This window comes from Centroberyx gerrardi, chromosome 22 (genome assembly GCF_048128805.1).
Source record: "Centroberyx gerrardi isolate f3 chromosome 22, fCenGer3.hap1.cur.20231027, whole genome shotgun sequence".
Classification (NCBI taxonomy): domain Eukaryota; kingdom Metazoa; phylum Chordata; class Actinopteri; order Beryciformes; family Berycidae; genus Centroberyx; species Centroberyx gerrardi.
This window is the reverse complement of record NC_136018.1, coordinates 13,803,760-13,827,513: the sequence shown is the minus strand read 5'-3', so window position 1 is coordinate 13,827,513 and position 23,754 is coordinate 13,803,760. Positions and strand designations below refer to the sequence as shown.

At 43.1% G+C, this 23,754-nt stretch overlaps 1 protein-coding gene across 1 annotated transcript in view; it reads left to right on the top strand.

Moving 5' to 3' along the window:
• The window catches only part of cntnap2a (contactin associated protein 2a), a 332,210-nt gene extending 308,456 nt beyond the window's left edge, over window positions 1-23,754 (top strand). Inside the window, exons 22-26 of the mRNA XM_071919513.2 lie at window positions 93-226; window positions 7,819-7,912; window positions 19,729-20,007; window positions 22,323-22,394; window positions 23,162-23,754. Of these exons, the coding sequence (XP_071775614.1) occupies window positions 93-226; window positions 7,819-7,912; window positions 19,729-20,007; window positions 22,323-22,394; window positions 23,162-23,361 (779 nt within the window). The 3' untranslated portion in view covers window positions 23,362-23,754. The remainder of the gene's footprint in view (window positions 1-92; window positions 227-7,818; window positions 7,913-19,728; window positions 20,008-22,322; window positions 22,395-23,161) is intronic.

Sequence of the window (23,754 nt, the reverse complement as noted above, 5' to 3'; positions counted from 1 at the left end):
TTTAGAGTAGTGAAGAGGTGGAGTTAAGCATGATGTGAACAGAGGTTTTAAACAAGCAGAGACTCTGATTACCACTGGCCGTCCCTCTTCAGGTTCGTTGCAGGTGCGGTACAACCTGGGAGGTCTAAAGGAGCCATTTGCGATAGATGTGGACCAGCGGAACCTGGCCAATGGACAGCCACACAGCATCAACATGTCCCGTGTCAACAGGAGCATCACCATCCAGGTACAGACACACACATACACACACACACATACACACACACTTAAGGCTTTTAGCTGATGCCGTCAACCTGAGCAACTTATATTGAGTTCAAAAGTCAAATAAGCTTCAATTCCAAGGTCCCCAGTTACAAGCAACCAATGCTAAGGAGTGCAACGGTCAGCATCGCCATCCACACACACACACACAAAAATACACACATACCCATACTCAATCTCACTGCCCCAGCCAGAGTTGGCTCGATGGCTTACAATAAGTCAGAGGGGAGAACTGTGTCTGTGATGACACTGCCTGCCCTCTGCCACCGTTAATCCACTTCCAGTAGACAGGCAAAGTATGGCAACAGAGAGACCGCATCGATCTGTGTGTATGTATGTGTGTGTGTGTGTGTTTGTAAGTGTGCACGTGTTTGTGTGATTGTAACCAAATGAATATGTGGGTGTAAGTGCGTGTGTGTTGTGACTGCGTGTCTGCATGTGTGTTTGTGCCCTTGTGCGTGTCCATGTGTTTGCACATGTGTGTATGTGTGTGTTTGCTTGTGTGCGTTTGAGTGTGATGCAGCTTAGTGCAGATCAATACGGCCAAGCCTCGGTCAGTCGCTGCCTGTCGAGGATGGATTGAGAATTCAGCCGAACTATTACAGACTTGGTTCTGGGCTCAGATACCTAGACGTGGCAGCAGGCTGCAGTGCAAGGAGGAATCTAGAGGGACGGCAGCCTCCTTGTTAAACTAAATTACTGCTGGCATCCAGACCTGGATCGAGTTGCATTTGCAGGGGCGTTTTATGGCTTGCCTGCTTAGGCCAGATGGGTGGGGTTTGCCACCTAGTACAGAAACTAATACGGAACCAGAAAGTTCAAGAAATTGAAAAGTCACTTCAGACTACTTTTCTGTTATTAACAGCTTACTTGTCACATATAGCACATTGTGTACAGCATCTGTAAAGTGATAAGGTGTATATTTTTTTGTTTTTTTTATTTTTTATTTTGCATGGCACATCTACAAAACACTTTCTGTACATATGCATTAAGGCATGTCCTCCTGTGATGTGAATATGATGCCCAGTTACATGTTGCCAATGCCCATGTTACATTTACACATCTGCTTCCTCAGTTTCACACATTATGTTTCTATTTACATTGTCATAATGGTTCCACTATTTTATACCGTATATATAGATATTTTTAGATTTTCTAACACTGTATATGCACACTTATATACATATATACAGTATATAGCAAATATGTTTATACATGATTATATTTGTATATACTTATACTAACATATACAACTTACATTTCATATTTGGTAATCCATATTTAAGTAAGCAATCAAGAATGTTAGTATATCGACCTTTATTTATATCCACCTTTATGTAAACAAAGGGAGCAAACTGAGCACACACTGAGAAAAACAAAACAATGATGAAAGTAGTAGTACATAAGTAAATCCAGAAATGTACAAACAACATAACGTGTTGAAATTGCAACATATCAGCAACATATGTGTACATAATCACACAATTATTTCCTAATTCTTAATTATTTTTTATTGGTTTTATTGTTATATTGTTTTATAATGCAACCAACATTCATAACACTAGAACACATTAAGTAATGTAAAATAAGTAAAGAAAAGTATGACAATACTGTAGGCTATATGAATACAGCATATGCAGGATGTGTAAAATAACAGCAGTAGAACATACTGAGACAAAGAAAATTAATGAAAAATATGTAAGATATGAATATATATGACCAACTGCAGCCTGTCAGTTAGGTAGTGTGTGATCCAGACACCAAGGCTCTGAACACTTTCATCACTCTGAGCTTCTCCCCAAGCAGGAGGAGCTGGGAAATTAGGATGCAGGATAGAGTTGTGTAAGAGTGGATTGGACATGGTAGCTCTCATTAAGGTGCAATGAGGTGTTGGTCAAAACGAATCACTCTCTGTCTCACACTCCCACAAATACACACACAAACCCACACACATTGTATCTTCTCTCTCTCTCTCTCTCTCTCTCTCTCTCTCTCTCTCTCTCTCTCTCTCTCTCTCTCTCTCTCTCGTTGCATGTACGCAGAGCGACGACCCCATCGATACTGGAATCTCATCACCTACATCTGCGCACTATAGTGAAAAATTCTGACAGGAACCGAATTAAACCTGAATGTCTGATGGGAACGCTTCTCATTTCTCATTTCCTGAGCAAATCGCATCCTACAACTGCTGATCACCCCGGTGGGAGCACTCCAACATAAGACATCCTTTTTACTGGCATAGAAAGTGATTGCAGCAACACAGCTCATCACACACACACACACACACACACACACACTGTAAATTGTGACTCCCACTGGTTGATCACAATGTCGATGCTCAGTACACTGTTTGGTGTGTGACTGAACTATTAACTATCAAGCACATCTCCAGCCCAGTTTACCGCTGCCGTTTCTCCATGTGCTCCGGGCAGCTCTAAACAAGGAGACTGAGCGTGTTTTTTCATCCTCAGATGATGCGTTTAGCACTTTAGACTTTAAAGAGTCTTCCGAGAATTAAGGAGAACACTAGTGGGTATGCGATAATTGGGATCTAAGAAACAAAAACGATCAGGGAGAGGGAGGAACTCTGGGGGAGGGAGAGAGAGAGATGGAAGATAGATGAGGTTTATAGATAGAGCATGTAAAGTAGACCCAGAAGGTGTGCTAACGAAGATAGCTTTGATGAGTAAAAGTTTCCCATTTTGGCCCTGCTGCCTGGAGGATATGTTCAAGGTACAAACACACACACACAAACATTCACCTTAATATCCACACGTAAACAGATGGGATATATTTACACATGCATACCAACAGACAAAGTGTTGAGCAAATGGGAGATCTTGTCAGGTCAACTCACTGCAGAGGCTCAACAACGCTAAATTCAGCTTCGCTCTGTCAAACTCACCCCTCCACCTTTCTCCATCTCTTTCTATCCATACCTCCCACGCTCTCACTTGTCACATACCTTGAAGGTTTTAAAGATCCAGTGCGATGATTTCAACTCAGTCAGGAAAAGTTTGATGTTGATTTCTAACACAATGAGGATCATTTGTTCAGTTTTTGATGGTTAGATGGTTCAAAGCTTGTAAGACTCAGTGAGAGCCGAACCTTCCCTATGATTGTGCCAATATTTCTATCTTTGGGAACAAATATCCAGTGTTGGAACTTCGGCACCCAGCAACAATAGAGGCACAGAGATTTTGGCTAGTTTGACAAGTAGCTGGCTGGCTATTATCTATCAGACTATGGGACACATGATTAACTATGCATACTGTCGACCAATCAGTGCATTCATTAAAACCTGGGTGTAGGCGATTTACTCCAGGAAGTAGATGGGTGGGAGCAAGTTAGGGCCATATTAAGTAGGACCGATCTGAGTTGTCAATTCATTAGGTATACCCCAAAAAAGTGCAAATTTTCAGCTCATGGAAAATGCACTCTTCTCTCCATGCAAACATGCGCTCTTCTCCCAATGCAAATGTCATCATGACCCTCCATAAGGCCGTGTAGGTAGGTAGCTGAACCATGTTGATGAAAAAAGGAATTTAAATGTAAGACTGTTTCATCATGTCCTCTGAGGAGTTGTCCGTCTGCCAGCTCCAGGTGGGAAAAGACGCCGCCGTAGCTTTGTGAAAGTTCCTGCCAATTAGACCAATTCGGAATTAAATCACTTCTGCCCACTTTAACCATTTGACAACTTCATTTGCATGTTTTTGCCACAAGACGTGGAATTGCAAATGCATCTTAAATGCTAGGTGCCAAGTGTCAGCGATCCTCTGGACCTTCTCTATCATGTGACTATTCTCAGCACTGTAATCTAGCAACACCATGTACAGCGCCTGACAGAATGTGCACTGTTTCAAGTCTTGAATTTAACTTAAATGCCAAGGCATTTGAGTGACTGCTTTTGAATGTTCAAGCTAAATAGCCACAGGATCAAATGTAGAGTGGCTATTCGATTGGTTTGAAATTGGACCTAAAATATTGAGTGATGCACTCAAGCCTGAGATGCTAATTTTGTTGTAGCATACCATAACATCAGCATTTGAAAATTAGGATGTCACTAATTCCTTATCATTATTATTCCCTGATTGCTTACATGTTCGTACTTCACCTAAAGGTATAATGATATGAGTGAGATAGAAAGATATGAGTGAGGTGCAAAGAAAGTCAGTTATGCTGGTGGGCCTGCCAGCAGATCACATTGAATTTATAAGGTGAAGAAGAAAGGATCAAATTTACCTGAGGCTCCGCAGGTCTCTCCTCTCCTCCCTTATACCTCCTCTCCACTATCACAGCTGAGAATCTTTTAGGCATTTAGACAAGCCACTGTTTAAACTTTAAAGAGTCTGCAGAGAACAAGTGGGAAGACTAGTGGGTGTGTGGTAATTGGAATCTGAGAGAAAAGGCAGCCGGCGAGAGAAGAGGAGCAAGAGAAAAAAAGACAGGGGAGAGAGGGGATTGAAAGAAGATGATGTCTTCAGATAGAGCAAATAGATGCAGAAAGTATGATAACAAAGATCGCTTTGATGAGTGAAAGTTTTCTACCTCCTCCATTGCCATGAGGCTACGTTCAAGGCACGCATGTACACAAGCACACACGCATCTGTGCAGACATACAAACACACACACAAGATGAATTTACAAGTACACACAAATGCCCGCTGAAGTGAACACTCAAGCATAAAGAGCGCAGTGCAAAAAGCAAGTGTTAACGGTCTGTGAGGTCTCGTCAGGTCAGCTCACTATCAGGGGGTTACCGGGCTGCATCAAAACCTCTTTCCATCTCTCCATCTCTAGTTCTCTCCATCCTCTCAACCTCTCACACACCGTGAGTGTTTAGAGATGGAAGCGGGAGGAGTCCTTCAGGCGCCAAACGTCTCCTCTCCTCCACACTCGTCTGCTCCTGTCCATTTCCTTGTTTTCTCCTCGCATATTCTGTCTCTTATTTTCTGTCTTATTGCCTCTCCTCTCCTCTCCTCTCCTCTCCTCTCCTCTCCTCTCCTCTCCTCTCCTCTCCTCTCCTCTCCTTCACCATCATCTCCTCCTGCATGAAACTAGCATTTCTTTATACTCTGCTTATCTGTATGTTTGTGCATTATCTGATAGGTGTAATTTTTCAGGTTTAACCCGCAAATATCACTAAGGAGACAGAGCTATCACTTACAAAAGTTATAAAGTTTTCAATGCATATTCACTTGAATATGCACTTAATTAGATTATACTAAATTGCATTCTTTTTCAGTACATAGTTAGGGAAATGGTTTCACCCGTTGTTAATTTTCTCTTTGTGTAAGCTCTGTTTACTTTGCTTACGTAAGCTTTATGTAACCTAAGAGGCACAAGCACCATTTAAAGAGAAAATTGTGTTGTCTAAATGAAGCATTTTAAAAGGAAAGAAACCCAATAATTGCGGTCGTAATTGACAAAGTTTGGTAAAATTAGGTTTCCTCCTTGGTTGTCTTCCTCTGTGGACCTTTTTGTGGGGTTTTGAGACTCAGACTGGCCTCCCTGGCTGTGCAGCCAATTTGTTTCCTCAGATAAAAGTAAATAAGCTGAACGCAATTTAATTGTGCCCCATTATCCCACCCTCCAGTCACCGTGGAAAACAAAACCCACACAATGCTCCACCGAGACCAGGGTTTTGGAAAGAATCAAATTAGGATATGCTGTGTGTGTGCATGGGTTTTTTGGTGTGTGTGTGTGTGTGTGTGTGTGTGTGTGTGTGTGTGTGTGTGTGTGTGTGTGTGTGTGTGTGTGTGTGTGTGTGTGGAGAGGAAAATAGTGTGTGTCTGGAGGGGTAGGGGGGTAGAGAGAATTTTCTGCATAGGAGGCTCCAAGTGATTCAAACATATAAACAACAACAACCTCCCCAACACACACACACACACACACACAAATCCCCAACCCTTTAGTATCAGGCCAGCTCAGCTCCCAGTTTACAGGCCACGGCTGCAATTCGACACATCAATGGAACACATTTCCGGTAAAATACACAGTAACAAAAGTCATTGTTTTCAATCAACCTCCCCCCTTCGGACTTGGGTCATTGGTATGCATTCTGCACACTGTCGTATGCTGAGATACAGCTCTCCTGTGGGGAGAGAGAGAGAGAGAGAGAAGGAAAAGAAGGGGAAATGGAGGGAGCAAGACAGAGGAAGGGAGAGCTTCTTATATTTAGGGAACACACAGAAAGCAATTTACTCGGTTGAAATGATTCTCTTCAATAGTGTGGGCTACAGCCTTCAAGCTAATTAGAAATTTCAGTGAAACAGCAATAACAAGTTAATTATGTTGCAGGGATATTAAAGTTGTGTATTCCCTCCCTCCATTACACTCTCTCCTCTCACATCCCTTCCGACGTTCCTCTTGGTAAATACGCTGCCTGCTCTTTCTCACCCTCCAGTTCTGAGGAAAAGCTTTGAACCCGCCGCAGACTTTGGAAATTGCATCTTGTTAATTATGTGTGATCATTTATCTAGTCCTAATGAAGAGCGAGAGTGCTGTCTGTTTGCAAGATCATTATGGAAGATCATTTTTCAGTTTGCATCCATCAGCGACTAGATTGACTAAATAAAAAAAGGGAAATTAAAAAAACAAAAAAATTAACAACTTTCCAAATGAGACGTTGCCTCCAGTCATTTGGCCTGGTGTGACCTGTGTGAGCACCTAAGCTATTGGAACAAATTCAAATAAGTCATATTCAACAATGAAACACGTGGATGGGGAATGTGTTTAAATATTTGAACAGAAAGTGGCCGGTCTGTCCAGTTTTGGTTTTATGTTCTCTTATCTTTGCATACAGTTGCATATAAGATATGTCCTGGTTGCTATTTGGAACTCAATATTCCCATGCATTATTCCCATAGTCTGTAGAGAATAATTTGGGAATGATGGTAAAGATGAAGAGTAGGTGGATTTTCTGAGGATAAGGGTATTATACACTAGAATGAAATTCATTTGGACATAAAAACTCAAATCTTCCATGGGTCCACAAAATCAGTCTTCCATTCATTGTGTATGGGGTAATTCCAGACTTCATATCTTATGACATCACATGTTTGAGTCTTGGGTCTATGGTTGCCGGCTTTGTTCACTAATATTGATTGGACTGTCCTAGAATATGGGAATAATATATGAAGAATTCTTAAATTGAGTGGCATGACATTTTAAGACCACAAGAGGGAGACATGGAGCTTTAGATCATGCATTTTTAGCTGCGACCAGCAGCTCTATAGCTCGCTCTGTCGGTCGGTCGGTCGGTTGGTTGGTTGGTCCACAAAAATTTCCCCACGCGTGTATGCATGCGCATACACACTGTGTGTCTGACAACAATGAATTACCATCTCCTCCTCATCATCTTGTGTACTCTGGTTAATGTGCTGATGCAGATCTTCGATCGGGTCTTTGAAAATGCTGTGGTCAGTGGTTTTAGACAGACACTCTCTTTAAAATGCAAATACTAATATATTATCTCTCTCTCTCTCTCTCTCTCTCTCTCTCTCTCTCTCTCTCTCCCCCCCTCTCTCCCCCCTTCTCCCCCTCCCTCTGTCTCAGTTGGATCATTACCCTCCGGTCAGCTATACCCTCCCAGACGCCTCAGACACACAGTTCAACCTTGTGAAGACGCTGTTCTTGGGCAAAGTCTTTGGTGAGTATGTCAGTTCATCTAAAGCTTTTTGGCTCACAACCGTTTAAAAACCTGTGGTTGCTGGTTTATCTTCCCTTCTCATGCTGTGCCCCCCCTCCCCCCAAAAAAGGCAAAAGCGGTAAACTTTTTGATAAAGTGGGTAAACTGGAGTTCCTAGTTTACCCACTTTATTATTTACCATTGCATTACTGCCCACAGAGGGCCCAAACCACAGGTCTGGGGTAAAACCAAACAAATGTGATCCATGAGGGAACTCAAACAGTTAGTGAAAGGAAGATTTCTGCTGGCCAAAGGAACATTCTGGGCTCATCAGGTGTCAGGAAGTGCGGATTCTGTTTGATGTGGACTACACCAGCTGGATGTAGAGGCATGCTGAATTTGTGGTGAGGTTTTTATGGCGGACTTATAGATTACTCTCAAAACTGAAACATTATATTAGGTGAGGTCACTCATCACAACAAATATGGAATGTTGTACAGAGGAGGTTGTAATGACACAGTGTGTCCACTAGAGAACACCAGAGGACTTCAGAGGGATGTTGGTGCAAGACGTGAAACCAGCTGCATTCAGCTCTGTGTCTGTGTGCGTGTGCGTGTGTGTGCATGTGTGTGAGTGATGGGGTTGGATTGGACGAATACATCAGGGGTGTAAATTCCCTTGCCAATTTCTGCCAATTTAAATTACCTTCATATTTGGTAGTTTAAAATGTAGCCTCGTGCAAGACTGTCAGGCTTTCCTGCAGCACTTGACTAGCAAAGACAGCTTCCTTTACAAAAGAACACCCTGCGTTGACTGTGAAACCCCCCCCAAAAAATTCAAATCTTCATTATATATGTGTTAATTTTCATTGGGATCAAAGCTCTGTTGAACACAGGGTCTAACTGCAACATCTGCTGGACAAAATCAACATTGCGGCCAATGAGGAGCATATTGGGCATGTTTTGGAACAGAGCAGACAGAGTTGTTACCATTTAATCTAATGTTAAAGACGTAATATCAGCATAACCTGTCTAAAACGTTGGTATTTAATTCCCTTGGCAAGTAAGTCTGTTAGAAACCTCAAATTATTTCCTTCATGCAATTGCAAACCGTGACTTTACACTCGCTTCCTCCCTGTACTTACTTAGTAAACTGATATGAATTTGACTTTTCAAACGCAATGCAAACTAATTCAATGGAGTTTATTTACCCTTGCATATTAAACCAAAATGGCAGATAGAAAATATAGTGTGCACAATATTACTTCAGGTATTTAGGTTAGTCAGCCACTACCATCTTGAGTAATACATTTGCTGCAGGAAACGCTGGCACTGAAATAAGGAAGCAGACTCAGGGACTGATATTATGCTCAAGCTAATTAAAATGTGATTCCTGCGCATCACTTTTTCTGACTGCTGGGACTTAGACTATATATCAAAATGTAAAAACGTAATTCCCTGCGCATTTAAAGGCTAATTTTCAATTTAAGCCTTCACAGTTAAAATTGATTACCCTAAAGTATCATTACAGCCAATAAGCTTTGCCCACTCAGGCTCTCCTTGGTAGCTGTGATGAACCGTTAGCTGGTGAACCTCTTGTTATAGTTTGATGGTTTTATTAGCTTCTGTAATTGAAAGTATTGCTTATACTGTGCCTCTGATGGGAGATTATCCTGCCTCAACATTTGCATCTTGCTCTAGCTTGATGAACAGGACTGAAGCTAGTAATCCTAATTTAAACATATTCTATTCTATTCTATTCTATCCTTTTCTTTTGTGTCCTGCACTGTTCTTTCTTCTCTTCCTCTTGGTACTTCTCTCTTCTCTCCTCGTCTTTTCTGTCCTCCACTGCGAGGAGTGAGGAAGTCAGTGAGGTTGAAGTAATGGCTGACTTCACTTACCAGCCAGAACTATCGACTGCTGCACGCACCGCAAGAACCCCTGGGAACACACTAACATGCACATGCACACACACACACACACACACACACAGAATACAGAAGCCATCCATCTTTGCCCTACTAACACAGCACAGATGCTTGAAGGACACACAGGACAAAGTCACCTCACTCGCCAAACATGTACATGTATTTCACCACATATAGCCAGTCCCTCATATACAGCATAACATTACACACATAAATAGACACAACATCAACATCAAATAAATAAATAGCTCATTAATATTGCAGTGAATATCACAAGGGAGACATAGGTATAGACAAAGAGATAAAAAGAGAGAGAGGTCTCAAACCAAAACAGCAAGAGGCAGGAGAAAAGAGGGTGAGAGATGGAAAGAGAGAGAAAAAGAGAGGGATGATAGTGTGATCGGAAAGTGACAGAGAAAGAGAGAGAAGCAACAAAGAAGGCAGAACACAAGCAGGCGTTTGATTTTGCGCATCTCATCTGATCTGTTCCAGTTCTGCGTCGGGACCGGAGAGACAAGAGAGGCTCTCAGACAGCTGAGCTATCAGATTCTCTATTTCGGTTAGACAGAGCCTCTGTGTTTGGCATCACACACACACACACACACACACACACACACTGATCAGAGAGATGTCTCCTCTCTCACCTCACAGTCTGCTGATTCTGGGTTGAGATGAGTTGGCTAGAATTAAAATGGTAGGAATAAAGGGAGCTAGACATTCAAGGTTAAAGGATAGATACATAAAGACATGCACACAGATTTCCAAAATGCTACAGTATATATCTATAAATATCATTACTGCAAGCTTATCATTTCTAAAATATAGAGAACAGTCTGCAATGAAGATATGATAAAAATAGTTAATACTGTGTTAAAAGTTACATATATGTATATATATGTATATGAGTATATGTTACATGGTACATATATCAAAAAGTGGATATCACATTTTGGAGCAAAAATCTTCAATAGAACTGACTGACCCTCACTGTATATAACCTGTCTACATCTGCATGTCAAGTAAACATATACTTTAGAACCTAAACAAACCAGCCTATTCTGAAATATAGGCAGTTTGAGCCAATTAAATGTTTGAACAACTGAAATACACTGTTTGGATGGGCCTTTGAACCATATCAACACTCCAAAAACATTGAGTGCAGCATTATTTGAAGTTGAAAGGCTTCTGCATTTTATCAGCAAGTAAATTGCAATAAGTCTGCATGATTTCAAGAACAATATTATCCTATCTTGTCATAGTGTCCATTATGGCTGATTGGTGGGCCTGTCATGTCTCAGGTTCATGAGGTTTACAGTGTTGGCTGCCAGGTCTAATTGTATAGTGTGGTATTGATCATGAAGCACAGGGATGATTCAGCACAAGCTATATGCTGCTGTAATCGTTAAAGCACTCTGCTGATTGGCTATTGAAAGCCTCTGCTGCCTGATGCTCTGCAGGTTTATGTTACAGCATGCAGCATGCGTGTGGGTGTGTGTGTATGTGTGTGTGTGTGTGTGTGTGTGTGTGTGTGCTTGCTTTCTGTCTGTGTGAGGGAATGCGATCTGCGTCTTTTTATCTGTGCATAAGTACAGTATGTATATGTGTGGGTGTGTGGGTGTGTGGGTGTGTGTGTGAGTAGGCTGATGTATTGCGTATGGGTCTCTGCTCCCTAGATCTCTGCCTCCCAGTAGAATAGATGGGGGGAGATGAGTCATACATCAGGCAGAGCAGCAGGCACACTCCCAACTCCATCCTCACTGCCACGGTAAATCTGTGAGTGTGCGTGTGTGTGTGTATCTGTGTCTGCGAGTGTGTCTGTCTATCTGTTTGAAGGAAATAGATTCAGAGCCAAAGGCAGAGAGAGAGAGAGAGAGAGAGTAAATGAAAGAGAGACAGCAATAGAGAGAGAGAAATGGCAACCCTGTGAAACTGCTATTAGAGAGAAATGATTGTAGGCCTGAGGGCTGGTTGTAAAGGACATGTACATCGGCAGCTCACTGAAACTCCTATTTCTCTCCTCTAATTTTATTCTACTAGCCGTCTCTTTCTGCTAACCCGTCCAGACACATACTGTATAACACATTGCTCCCTGACGGTGCTGCCAATTGTTTTCCATAGACGTTAAGTCATTCTGCAGTTTGGAGATATAATGGCATCGTTTTTTTTAGCAATTTTGAGGCATAATGGGTGTTATTTTCCATTCAGAAGCCTTTTGTCAGGTTTCCCTTTTTCGTGTGCTCTCGTTAAAAATGGGCCTTTTCTTTCATGGCATATTTATATTGACTGTTGTGACTGATAAGGGACATATCCAAACTCTGCAGGTGCATACGCGTTCATATGGGCATACACACACACACACACACACACTCACACTAATACAGCACACTCATTCGAGCTCCCACAATCTCCCTTGCTTCTTTTTCTCTCTCTCTTTCTCACACAGAGTTAATAGAGAGCAAGATCACTGCAGCACGAGTAAAAATGTTTTACCCTATTTTAACAACCATAATTCTCAAGCATCAGCCCGTACAAGTGAAGTCTTGCGCTTCCATAAGCAATGAATATCATTATATCCAAAACCATGCACTGTATAATTTATCTCCCTCTGCTAATCCATCTGTCAATACCATCTTGCAGATCAAGATATTCTTACTTTGCCTCATAAAAAAACAGGCTCACACTGCAAATCTGTTAAAAAACTGAGGAGATTTGTTTTAAGGAGCACTGCGAATATTACTGTACATTGTATTTTTTTAATTTTTCATTTAACCTTTATTTAAACAGGCAAGTTGGCTAAGAAAATATTTCCAGTAACGGCCCGGGATATTATTTAGGAGAGAGGGTTGGATATATACTGTACACACTTATATTAGGACTCACTTAGTCTTCTACTGTTGGCACTGAAGGGCAACAGGCTCAAGGGCAGCTGTTGAGGGATGGGAGGAGTACGCCTCGCTCACCCGCCCAGATTTTCCACTACATTGAATATGGGGTACATTGTGAATTGGTGGCATATATGATATGAATACAGAAAAGTATCCAGACTGAGCTTTTGATACGTCTGACATTATGTGAAAGCCAAATGTGAGTTTTGAGGCTGTGAAAGGTTTGTTTTCACTGGGTAAAATTTGGATGCACTGGAATAAAGACACAAGAAAGCTTAAGCAAATCCCTAACAAGCTCTTTTTTCCCCTCTAAAGTGATGTTTTAATGTATAATATTTGTGAAAAATGGAATATAGATACCCATTTTGAGTTATGATGGGTTAAGAAAGTACCACAAAAACCTTACTTTTCAAAATCTTCAAGAGCATACATGCATGTGTACACCCATAAAACAGATGCTTATTTTTCAAACTCTGTCAGAGTCAAACTCCCCACCAACATATGTGAATATACCCATGATACAGATGGTCAGAGTTTAGATGGTTAAATTAATTCCCGATTGTATCTTTAAGAACAGGAGTGTGAAATGCGAACACTAACGCTAAATCAACAAAAACAAAAACGATCTTTGGTTGTCTGTTCTGACCTTTAACGGGGGTGCAGAGCCATGAGTCACCCTGACACTCTGATTAAAGCTCTGATGAACCCGACAGAGTGCCACGCTAGACGAGGCTGATAGTAGAGAGTAGTGTTTCTCTCTTATCTGTCTTGTAAGATTGTCTTTTTGTGTGGTAATTCTATAATCTTGCTGTGCCTTTAAATCAAGAAAGAAGTACTCCCTGTTTGCAGTCTCTTCTTTGTGTGTGTGCGTGTGTGTGCGTGGGTCTTGGTCTGGGTCCATGTCCATGTGCGTGTGTGTGTGTGTGTGTGTGTAAGGATGACATCATGCTGTCCTCTCTGGCTATTACCAGTAGTTTTACTTTACACTGCTGACTCCTGATCCGTGTCAGCGTCACTCCAGACTCCAGGTTTTCTCCAGCTGCTGTGTTTGAGTGGGGGGTGGGACTGCAGTGCAGAGAGAGAGAGAGGGAGAAAGAGAGAGAGAGAGAGAGAGAGAGAGAGAGAGAGAGAGATGTTTGCCAATGTGCCACTGTGTTAGGAGATCCACATAGCAGTGACCACAGACGGAGAGAGAGGGAGAGAGAGTGGAAGAAGAGGCGAGGAAGCAGGTTTGTCTGACACACATACTGTATCCAGACACTGGCGTAAACTCAGCATAGGTAACTATAGTTGTGTGTGTGTGTGTGTGTGTGAGTGTCTTCACCTATATGTGTATGTGCACATGCATGAGTGTGCCAGGGTTTGGGCAATTCACTGTCAGTATTCTCATTTCAAAATGTAAATGTAAACTGCAGCTGAAATCTGAAAGGTAGAGACATTTTTTCTCAATGATTTCCTCCTAGTTTGGATACTAAGCCAAAATATTTGATGCGTTTGAATGTGGAAGGAAATCCACCTCCTGGATTAATTGAATTGAAGGTGGATTAACCAGCACCCTGGTGTGTGTTTGAGTCAGAAGGAAAGATGAGCTGCTACACAGAGTTTGACAATGATTATATTATGCTGTTATGATTATGCTTGCTGCTGCATCTCTGTTATGACTCTGCTTCTTGAATTGGCATCTGTGCAACCTGGCATCCTGGTTGAGGAGGAAGCTATAGGTGGCACTGGTGTTGTACCTGCGTGTGTGTGTGTGTGTGTGTGTGTGTGTGTGTGTGTGTGTGTGTGTGTGTGTGTATGTGTGTGAGTGTGCAGTCGAGGAGGGCGTTGCAACCACAGGTGCAGTTTCCCTGTGCAAAACTAACAGTCATAAATCTCCCTCAGCTCTCATCTCCCATCTCTTATTTCTCTCCACCTCCACCTTTCTCACACTCTTTCTCTGTTGTCTTTAGCTTTCTCTCGATTCATCACTCTCACTCTGTCTCCACGCCTCCCCCCTATATCTATTCTGTCTTTCTCTCTCCATCTCTGTCTCCTTCTTTCTGTCTCTCTCTCTCTCAGGCTCTCTCAGGTTTACTTGTAGCTATGTTGTGTATTTCACTCTCTGTGGTACACCAGCTATAACCAGCAGACACTCTGTGTGTGTGTGTGTGTGTGTGTGTGTGTGTGTGTGTGTGTACGTGCACCTGCAAGCGTGCATTTGTGTTATTTGTGTTATTGTGGGGATTATTGGGGGGGTCCATACATCGTTATTCTTTTTTGATGTGACTTAAATGCATCACATTTTCATTAACACCCCCCTCCTCTCTCTCTCTCTCTGCCTCTCTCCTCCTCTCTTCCTCTCCCTCCCTCCCTCTCTCCCTTTTCTCTTTCTCACCCCTGCACTGGCTTCCATTTGTTGCCATGGCAACTGTATTTGATCTCCTCTACCCTCGCCCTCCCTTGGCTGCCCCACCATCTGAGCGCCCCTCTCATCACCCCCATTCCTTCTCCCACTCCTCCTTTTTCCACCTCTCTTTGTCTCCCACCCACCCCCCACCCGCCCCTACACACACACACACACACACACACACACACACACTCACCTTTTCCTCGCACCAGACCCTGTTTGGAGAGGCAGCCACACCCTCCCTCTCTGCTAGTTCTGCAGCTTTCTCTCTATCCTCCCTTCTTTTCTCTGTCTTTCACTCGTTTCTTATTTTATCACCTGCAATCACCCCCCCACCACCCCCACCCTTCCTCCTCAGCCCAAACCTTTTCTCACCCGATAACGGCTGTGTGCGCTGCCCCAACCTATGAATTATTCATGTGCTGCTATTGGTCACCCTGGTGACAGACCATCAGAAGGCGCAATCCTCTGATCAACACTGCGACCTTGCCTTGTCACTGTTGCTACCGACAGTGCATGTGCGTATGTGTGTGTTTGCAAGCACGGGTGTGTGTGTATGTGTGTGGGGTCACTCAGGTGCCGTATGACAAAATGCAGTATGCAGCACGACAAAATTGCAGTGCCAAATTGTAGTGCACATGCAGTATAATGCAATGGTACATTTCATTATTACAATCTCAAAAGAAATGGATTAGTCTTTGGCCTGTTGTAATCATGCAGAGTGTGTCGAGTCCCATCAGGTAGAATGTGTGTTTGCCCAGACTGTGCTGACTGGTATGGAAAACCCTTTTAGCAGCCGGGGCAGACCAATAGAAGGGATTACAAGGCTTAAGCTCAGTGTGCAGAGGCTGGTTCTGACAAGATGATAGCATTGTCCGTGTTAGTACATTACAATATTCCTGTTCCTCAATCTTAGCCAGTACCTTCTCACCAAATTAGAATTATCCAATCAAGAACAAGCGCTTGAGGGTTCATATCATTCACAACCCACCCCACAGTCCATTTAGAATATGTGATGTTTATGGCTAACACTGACCTTTTCCGGTGTGTTGTTTTAAATGCAAACATATCAACTCCCTTATGAAATCATTGGCCCAAAAAATGTGAAACAAGGGAAGCTTGTGGGCTATTTACTCCTCACCGCCATTGTATGCAAAGCAGTCTGTGATGCTCCCATCAGAGAGTGTATTAGTATTCACGACCAGGCCTCTGCAGTGATCAACACATGTTCAGGAATATACTGTTGAGGGAGAGAGAGAGAGAGAGAGAGAGAACTAGAGGAGTTGTATTCATATTTATTCTGTATTCATGAGAGTATTATCAGTATTCTGCTCACTGTGCTTACTGTAATGCTGTGAGGCACTTCTTCCTTTCTTTGTGGCTCTCCCTCCTCTCTCTCATTTTCACTCTACATCAATTTTGTACACCCACATGCATGCAAATTCACACACACACACACACAGATACACACACACATGCACACTCCTTCCACCACGTCTCGTCTGGTGTGAAGTGATTGATAGCAGTCATGTTTCTCTCTGTTCCTGTAGTGCATTGTGGGATAGAAAGGGGCTGACCAATGGCTCATTAATCTGTTAGAGCTGGACCATATTTGGGCTACACACACACACACACACACACACACACACACATGAACAACACTGGTACCTCAGCTTGATTCTGTCTGTGTGACATTAAGGAGCAGAGCCTGTATCTGGTGTCTGTAGCATGATGATTACCAACACACACACACACACACACACACGCACACATACACACACAGCAAGTGTCTGTAGGAGGTCTGGTCAGATGATGAATACTTAGAAGACCCAGATAGCTCTGAGCTCTATTCCTGGCAGCAATCAATAGCACACACACACACACACACACACACACACACACACACTTGCGTTGCACCCATAAAAATTGAATAAAGAGAGGGAATTGCATTATAAGCAATGTTTGCTCTCTCTTCCAGATACTCAGAACCCCATCAACCCCACCAAATTACACACACATACACACACATACACACACACACACAAACACACAGGATTATCCAAACAATTCCTCTTGGGTGTGGCACAATAGTGCAGCAGCACAGCAGCCATGCATGTAAAAACTGTGTCTTGACTATATCTGTACACACACATCCAGAATCCATGTGAAGGAATAAGAGATTTCTCAGCTGTGCAGTGTGTTAAAGGCGGTTTGACGGTGTGAAATCATTCCATGTTTGTGTTGAAGGATGTTTGTTTTTTTGCAGCCTTCATGTCTTTGCCGGATGTCTATGCCGAATTGTTGGTTTTGGAGCATTTTTTTTTCTATCATTTTGTGCGCTGACTGCAGTTTCTCGTCTCTTTTATCTTCTCCATATTTGTGTGAGTTTTTGAGTGTGTGTGTGTGTGTGTGTTAGTGTCAGCAGCGAGGAAGTGTTTAAGCAAGCGAGGAAACGTTCAAGCAATATTCATTCTAAGACGGACAAAATGTGTTAACTTTAAAAACATCAAAGCATTCTCGATGTGAGCCTGCTTGATATGAAGATGAATGATTTCACCCATCGTCAGTGTTAATTTCAGTCTGACGGTGAAAAAAGCAACAGTATGCCAGTGTTTCTATAAGTCCACACTCTAATATTTTCTCTAACCCACAGATACTGATGAAGGCAGACAAGGTTTTGTCCAGTTGAGTTAACTGTTGCTTAAACATATCCTCGCTCTCAAATGCGACACCATTCTTTTAAATGAACATTAATACAAGGATAACACACTGACTAGTCTGAGCACAGTGGCCTGTACCTACAAGTCAGATGTCGGTCTGTGTGTGTGTGGGTGCATCGTGTTTGAACTCTCAAGCTCTTTGAAAATCAAAGAGAGGTGAAAATCAAAGGAGAGAGAGAGAGAGAGAGAGAGAGAAAGGCTATGTTCAAACTGCAGCTAAAAGTGTACACATTCTTGCATTTTAACATACACATCTTGTCAGCATTGCCATGGCCGTAAGTACATTTTCGGTCATTTGCGTAAGCTCAAAATGATACATTTGTCTTAGGGGAATGACTTAAGATTTACTTGTTGTAAAGCGTTAGCAAGGTGGACAACGAGAAACAACAATGGAAAGAAAGTAAAATAGCGATTTGATTGGACGCACATACTGTAACCGAAATGTGTTGGAAACAAGTGACGTCTTTTGTTATGGTTACTAACATGTGTCTTTTTGACATCGCTGTCAGTTCCCAGTAGTATCAGATATGGGTTACATCCTAGAATAGATACGGCCATCAAAAAAATCAGATATGAGGAGAAATTTGAAATTGAGCATGAAGGCCTGCGGTGCGAACGGGGCCAAAGTGAATGAGAGAGACAGATTTGAACGTGGGCGAGGAAAGAACCCAAGGAAAGCATCTTCTAAGAGCCGTGACTGTGTCTGGAGAGCTTATCCTGACAGACCGGCCGACAGCCAGACAGATGGAGAGGTCAGATAGACTCACAGAGACTAAAATAAACCTTCTGCAGGCTTTAGTCATCCTGACTCACGCACCGAGGCACGGTAAAGGCTATGAATAAGGTGATGGCCGCAGCCTGAGAGAGGGAAACGTGCACAAAACTGTTGATTGTTGGCACATATTAAGGGAAATGGGCAACAATACTGAATAAAGAGTAACACTTACTTTTTTTATTGGATTGTTATGTGCTATAGCGAATTAAATTCACTTTGTCGCCTTGTGCTTTGGCAGTATGTGGAATCCCTGTTCCATGCTAATAATACACCCAATGAAGAAAATGAATTGAGAGAAAGAAGAGGGAGAGAGAAAGAGAGGGCAGGAGAGGAATGAAGACAGACATGTTAATTCATTATTCATCCCACATAATTTGACATTAGAGGTCAATGTCGGTACGTGTTCCTCCTCTCCCTTCTCCCTCCTCCTCCTCCTCCTCTCTCTTTCCCCTTGTTGTCTGTATTCTCACTTGTGGGGATTCATATTCTTACTGGGTGTTTTATACCTACAGAGTGTTGGGCTGCTCTGTCCGTGCATCAGCAGAATTTGTCCATATCAGTGCTTGAGTGTAAGCACTGATATGGCGTGTTCACCAGTTATACTGTGTGTATAATTTTGTGCATTCAGACAAATGTGTTTTGTGTGTGTGTGTGTGTGCGTCTTCTTTGTAATATGTGCTGATGTAGGCCTTTGATTTGCTCTTTAAAAATGCTGTGGTCAGTGTTTGTGAGCCTGTGGTTTCCCTAAAACCCCAAATACTGATATATTGTGATGAGTTCTCTCTCTCTCTCTCTCTCTCTCTCTCTCTCTCAGTATCAGTTAAATTCAAAGAGCTTTGTTGGCGTTGTTCCACATAAGTTAACATTGCATTAATTGTGTTAATAATGTCCTAAGAAAAAAACAACAAAATGGATGGGTCCATTTTGCGCTCTCTCTCTCTCTCTCTCTCCCTCTTTGTCTCTCTCGCTCTGTCCCTCAATATCAATTCAAACAGCATTATTGCCGTGGTTCCACATAAGTTAACATCTCATTAATTTGTGGTGTTAATGTCATTAGACAATAACAAAACAAATAGATGTGTTCATCAAAAACATCCAGTGACCCTGTCTCTGTCTTCCACCTCCCCGTGTCTCTGCACAGAAACTGGCGACATCGACCCGGTGCTCATCGAGCGTTACAACACCCCGGGCTTCGTCGGGTGCCTGTCGCGGGTGCAGTTCAACGAAGTAGCGCCCCTCAAGTCCGCGCTGAGAACCGCCGTCCAGGCCCAGGCCGCGCCGACCGCCGGACAGCCGGACAGACAGCCCGCCTCGCCGGTGTCCTACCAGGGAAAACTAGTGGAGTCCAACTGCGGGGCGTCGCCTCTCACCATCCCACCAATGTCTGCCGCAACAGATCCCTGGCATCTGGACAACACAGGTGACGATTAACCCCCAATGACCTCAAGGTGTTGCTGACATTCAATTAGGTTTCCTCCCAGAGTGTATGCAAAACAGATACATGGGGGAAAATAGACGCTCAAATGTTTGATTTTGTTGTTAAAATCAACATATCAATATCCAGAAAACTATAAAAACAACAACTGAATGTACAAAATATTCAGGTCATTTGAAGCACATTGATGAAGTGAATCCAGGTAAAAGCCATTATCCCGTATTGATTTCCCTTATTAAATCTCTACCAATCACAAAGGAGAAGAAGCCTTCATTCATTCAACATTCCCATGAGAATTCCCAACTAAATTAGTAATAAGTAATAACTTCCCTCCGCGCAAATAAGTGTCTGTTTCTATTTCTGTTATGAATTGATAAGCACACGTGATAATTTATCCCACACATACATGTACCAACTCCTTCCGGCCCTGGTCTCTTTTTGGAACATGCACACATACCTCACACACACACACACACACACACCTCACTACTCTGTATCTAATGTTACGGCCCACACCAGTGTTTGGTGTTTCAGAGTGTCATAATTCCGGATGCAGCAGTTTTCCTTGCGCTCAGCTCCAACTGTGCCTTTGGGAGCGTTGGACCGTCTGAGATCGATCAGGTCCATTGATCCGGCTCCGGGTCCAAACTCTCTGCCAGCTCTCCACCATCCCTCCCCCGAGTCCTTCTCCTTCCTCTACTTTGTAGTTTCTATAGATAAACAGATAGATCGTATCTATCATCCATGCATCCCTCCCTCCTTTCCTCGCTGCCCACGATCATTGTCTGTCTCTTCTATTCTTTATTTTTACATTTCTATTGCCTTTTCCTCATTCTTTACTTTGGTTAATTCTTCTGTTGTCTCCTCTCCTCTCCTCTCCTCTGCTCTCCTCTCCTCTCCTCTCCTCTCCTCTCTTCTCCTCTCCTCTCCTCTCCTCTGCTCTCCTCTCCTCTCCTCTCCTCTCTTCTCCTCTCCTCTCCTCTCCTCTCCTCTCCTCCTGCTCTCTCCTCTCCTCTCCTCTCCTCTCTTCTCCTCTCCTCTCCTCTCCTCTCCTCTCCTCTCTTCTCCTCTCCTCTCCTCTCTTCTCCTCTCCTCTCCTCTCCTCCTGCTCTCTGCCCTCCTGTCCTCTCCTCTCCTTTTTCCATCTGCAATTGATTCTGGACATTATATCCAAGCACCTCCAGGCAGCTGACAGACTATAATCAGTCGATTGCTCTTCTGCCCTTCTTTCCTTCCCATCTTCGCTCCTTCGCTCCTTCCTCTCCCTCCTCTCCTTCTTACTCATGTATTTTACCTCCCAGGGGAAGTATAGGTAATGCAGCCAGCAGCAGAAATAGCCACCAGCTCATACCAGGGAGTTGCTGTTTGTGTGTGTGTGTGTGTGTGTGTGTGTGTTTGTACTTCTATCCTTGTGTAGTCAATGGAAGGTCCTCACAAGTACAGTAAGGTGTGTGTGTGTGTGTGTGTGTGTGTGTGTGTGTGTTGGGAGGGGGGGGCATGTCTGAATCTCTGTCCATGTCTTTGCATGTGTATTTGTGTGTGTTGCTCAATTAGAAAGACAGACAGAGAGAAAGCGAGGCGGCGAACAAGAGCTCTTAATGGAGATCTCAACAGTATCATCTTCCCCCCCCTTCACCCCTTGTTATTAGCGCCCACCAACCATCTCCTCCCCCCTCATCTCTCTCTCTCTCCACTCGTTTGCCTTCCACATCTATCCATCCAGGGAGAATAAGAGCCAATTAGATGATGGCTGCTAACCGAGACTTATCGCCGCGCGGATGGGTGGAAGCGGCAGCTGTCATTAACCTCTCAACCTGCCGTGGATCTTTAATGAAATACATCACACTGCTCATCCCCTCGGGGCACTTAGCACTGGTGTATGTATCTGGCTAGTTGACTGGCTGGATGGATGTATGCATGTATGGAAGTATAGCAGACGTCCCACACTGCATCTATCCTCGTCCACTAGAACCACTGCAGCCTGTTATTCTTCACATTTCTTTTAACACAAATTGATTAGTCCTTGTCCTGAAAGGGTTTGCAGGGTAGGGGTTAATTTTCAAAATTGTGATATGGATTCCTCCCTGGGGAAATGCAATACTGCAGCTGTATATCACTTTTCTGCAATGGCTGTATTACTATAATGGCTCTCACACATCTTTACTACTCTGTGTTCATGCAATATCAGTCAGTCTGGGTTTATGTGTTAATCCAGAATGAACAAACAAACAGAATGAAGGCTGCTTTCTTTCTTTCTTTCTAACTTTCCTTCCTCTCTGTCCGTCTCCCTGTGTGTTCAGATGCAGAGTTCCCCTTCAACGAGGAAAGGGTGATTCCTGATGGAGTCAACAGGAACTCGGCCATCATTGGAGGTACAAGTGTCATCATCATATGTTTCTGAAAGCGTTTTTGCGTGTGACGTGTGAATAGGTGACATTGACATGACATCATTTTCAACACATCTGTCGGCACAGAGTAGTTGTGTCAACATGTGTTGCAACAACACATCGTTAACACATGTTGGGTTGGAAGGTAACACGGGATGTGCCTCAGATGTGTCAGGAATTACTTACAGTTTGACACATAGTTGAACACAAGGCGTGCCAGAATGTTTTGACTATTTGAAAGTCAAATTAGTGATCTTTTAGCATACTTTAACAACATATCTGACAGCGTCTGCATAGAGCTGAAATGTTGGGCTCTGGAAGTACATTTCCCATTTTAACATGTAAGGTAGACTGACCATGAGCTATCAGACTGTGGAACAGCTATATATGTAGCTATTATATTATTAGTGTCACTGTTGAAAATGAGGGAAAGGGGATAGATGACATCACTCACAGTACTTCATTCCCCCTTAAAAGCATTATGTGCACAGTCTTGTAACCATATTATTATTTAAAGGATTTTTTTTCTATATCTATTGTTTTTGATTTTCTGAAATCTGTATGGAGAAAAAAAAATGGGAAATTTACTTCTGGGACCTAGGCTAGGTATGTTTCAGCTGTTGTCCTGATGCTGTAAGCCCCACCCCTCTAGTGCTCCAACATTTTTACCAACTATTTGACCCAGGTTTGAAAATGACACTATGCACTATCACTATCTTGTTATTCACCTGATGTCTCTCTCTCCTCTGCAGGCATCATTGCGGTGGTGATCTTCACCATCTTATGCACGCTGGTGTTCCTGATCCGCTACATGTTCCGTCACAAGGGCACCTACCACACCAACGAGGCCAAGGGCAACGGCGAGTCCGGCGGCGAGTCGGCGGACACGGCCATCATCGGCACCGACAACCCGGAAACCATCGACGAATCAAAGAAGGAGTGGTTCATCTAACAGCCAGTGATGGGACAATTGGGAGGGGGAGCGATTCATCAGACCACCGAGAGGCGGAGGCGGAGGAGGTTTCATTCGATGACCAATCGCGGGAGAGAGAGAGGAAAGGTCATCCGATAGGACAATGATCTCCCAGAGAGGGTGGGGATGTGGGGAAAGACGTGTACAGAAATCTGTTTTTTTTGAATATCAAGACTATTAGAAAGAGAAGGGGACAGTTATTCAGTGGAACATGGCTATGAGAGACTATATATGTATATACTAACCGGCTTGTCCTTCTTTGTATTGTGCTTGGGAGTTTTCAGGAGTCCTTTGAATACTGTATATGACAAATAATTATAATTACTGGGTCGTGTGCTAGCACAGATTTATTGCCAGTCTCTGTTCCATTTT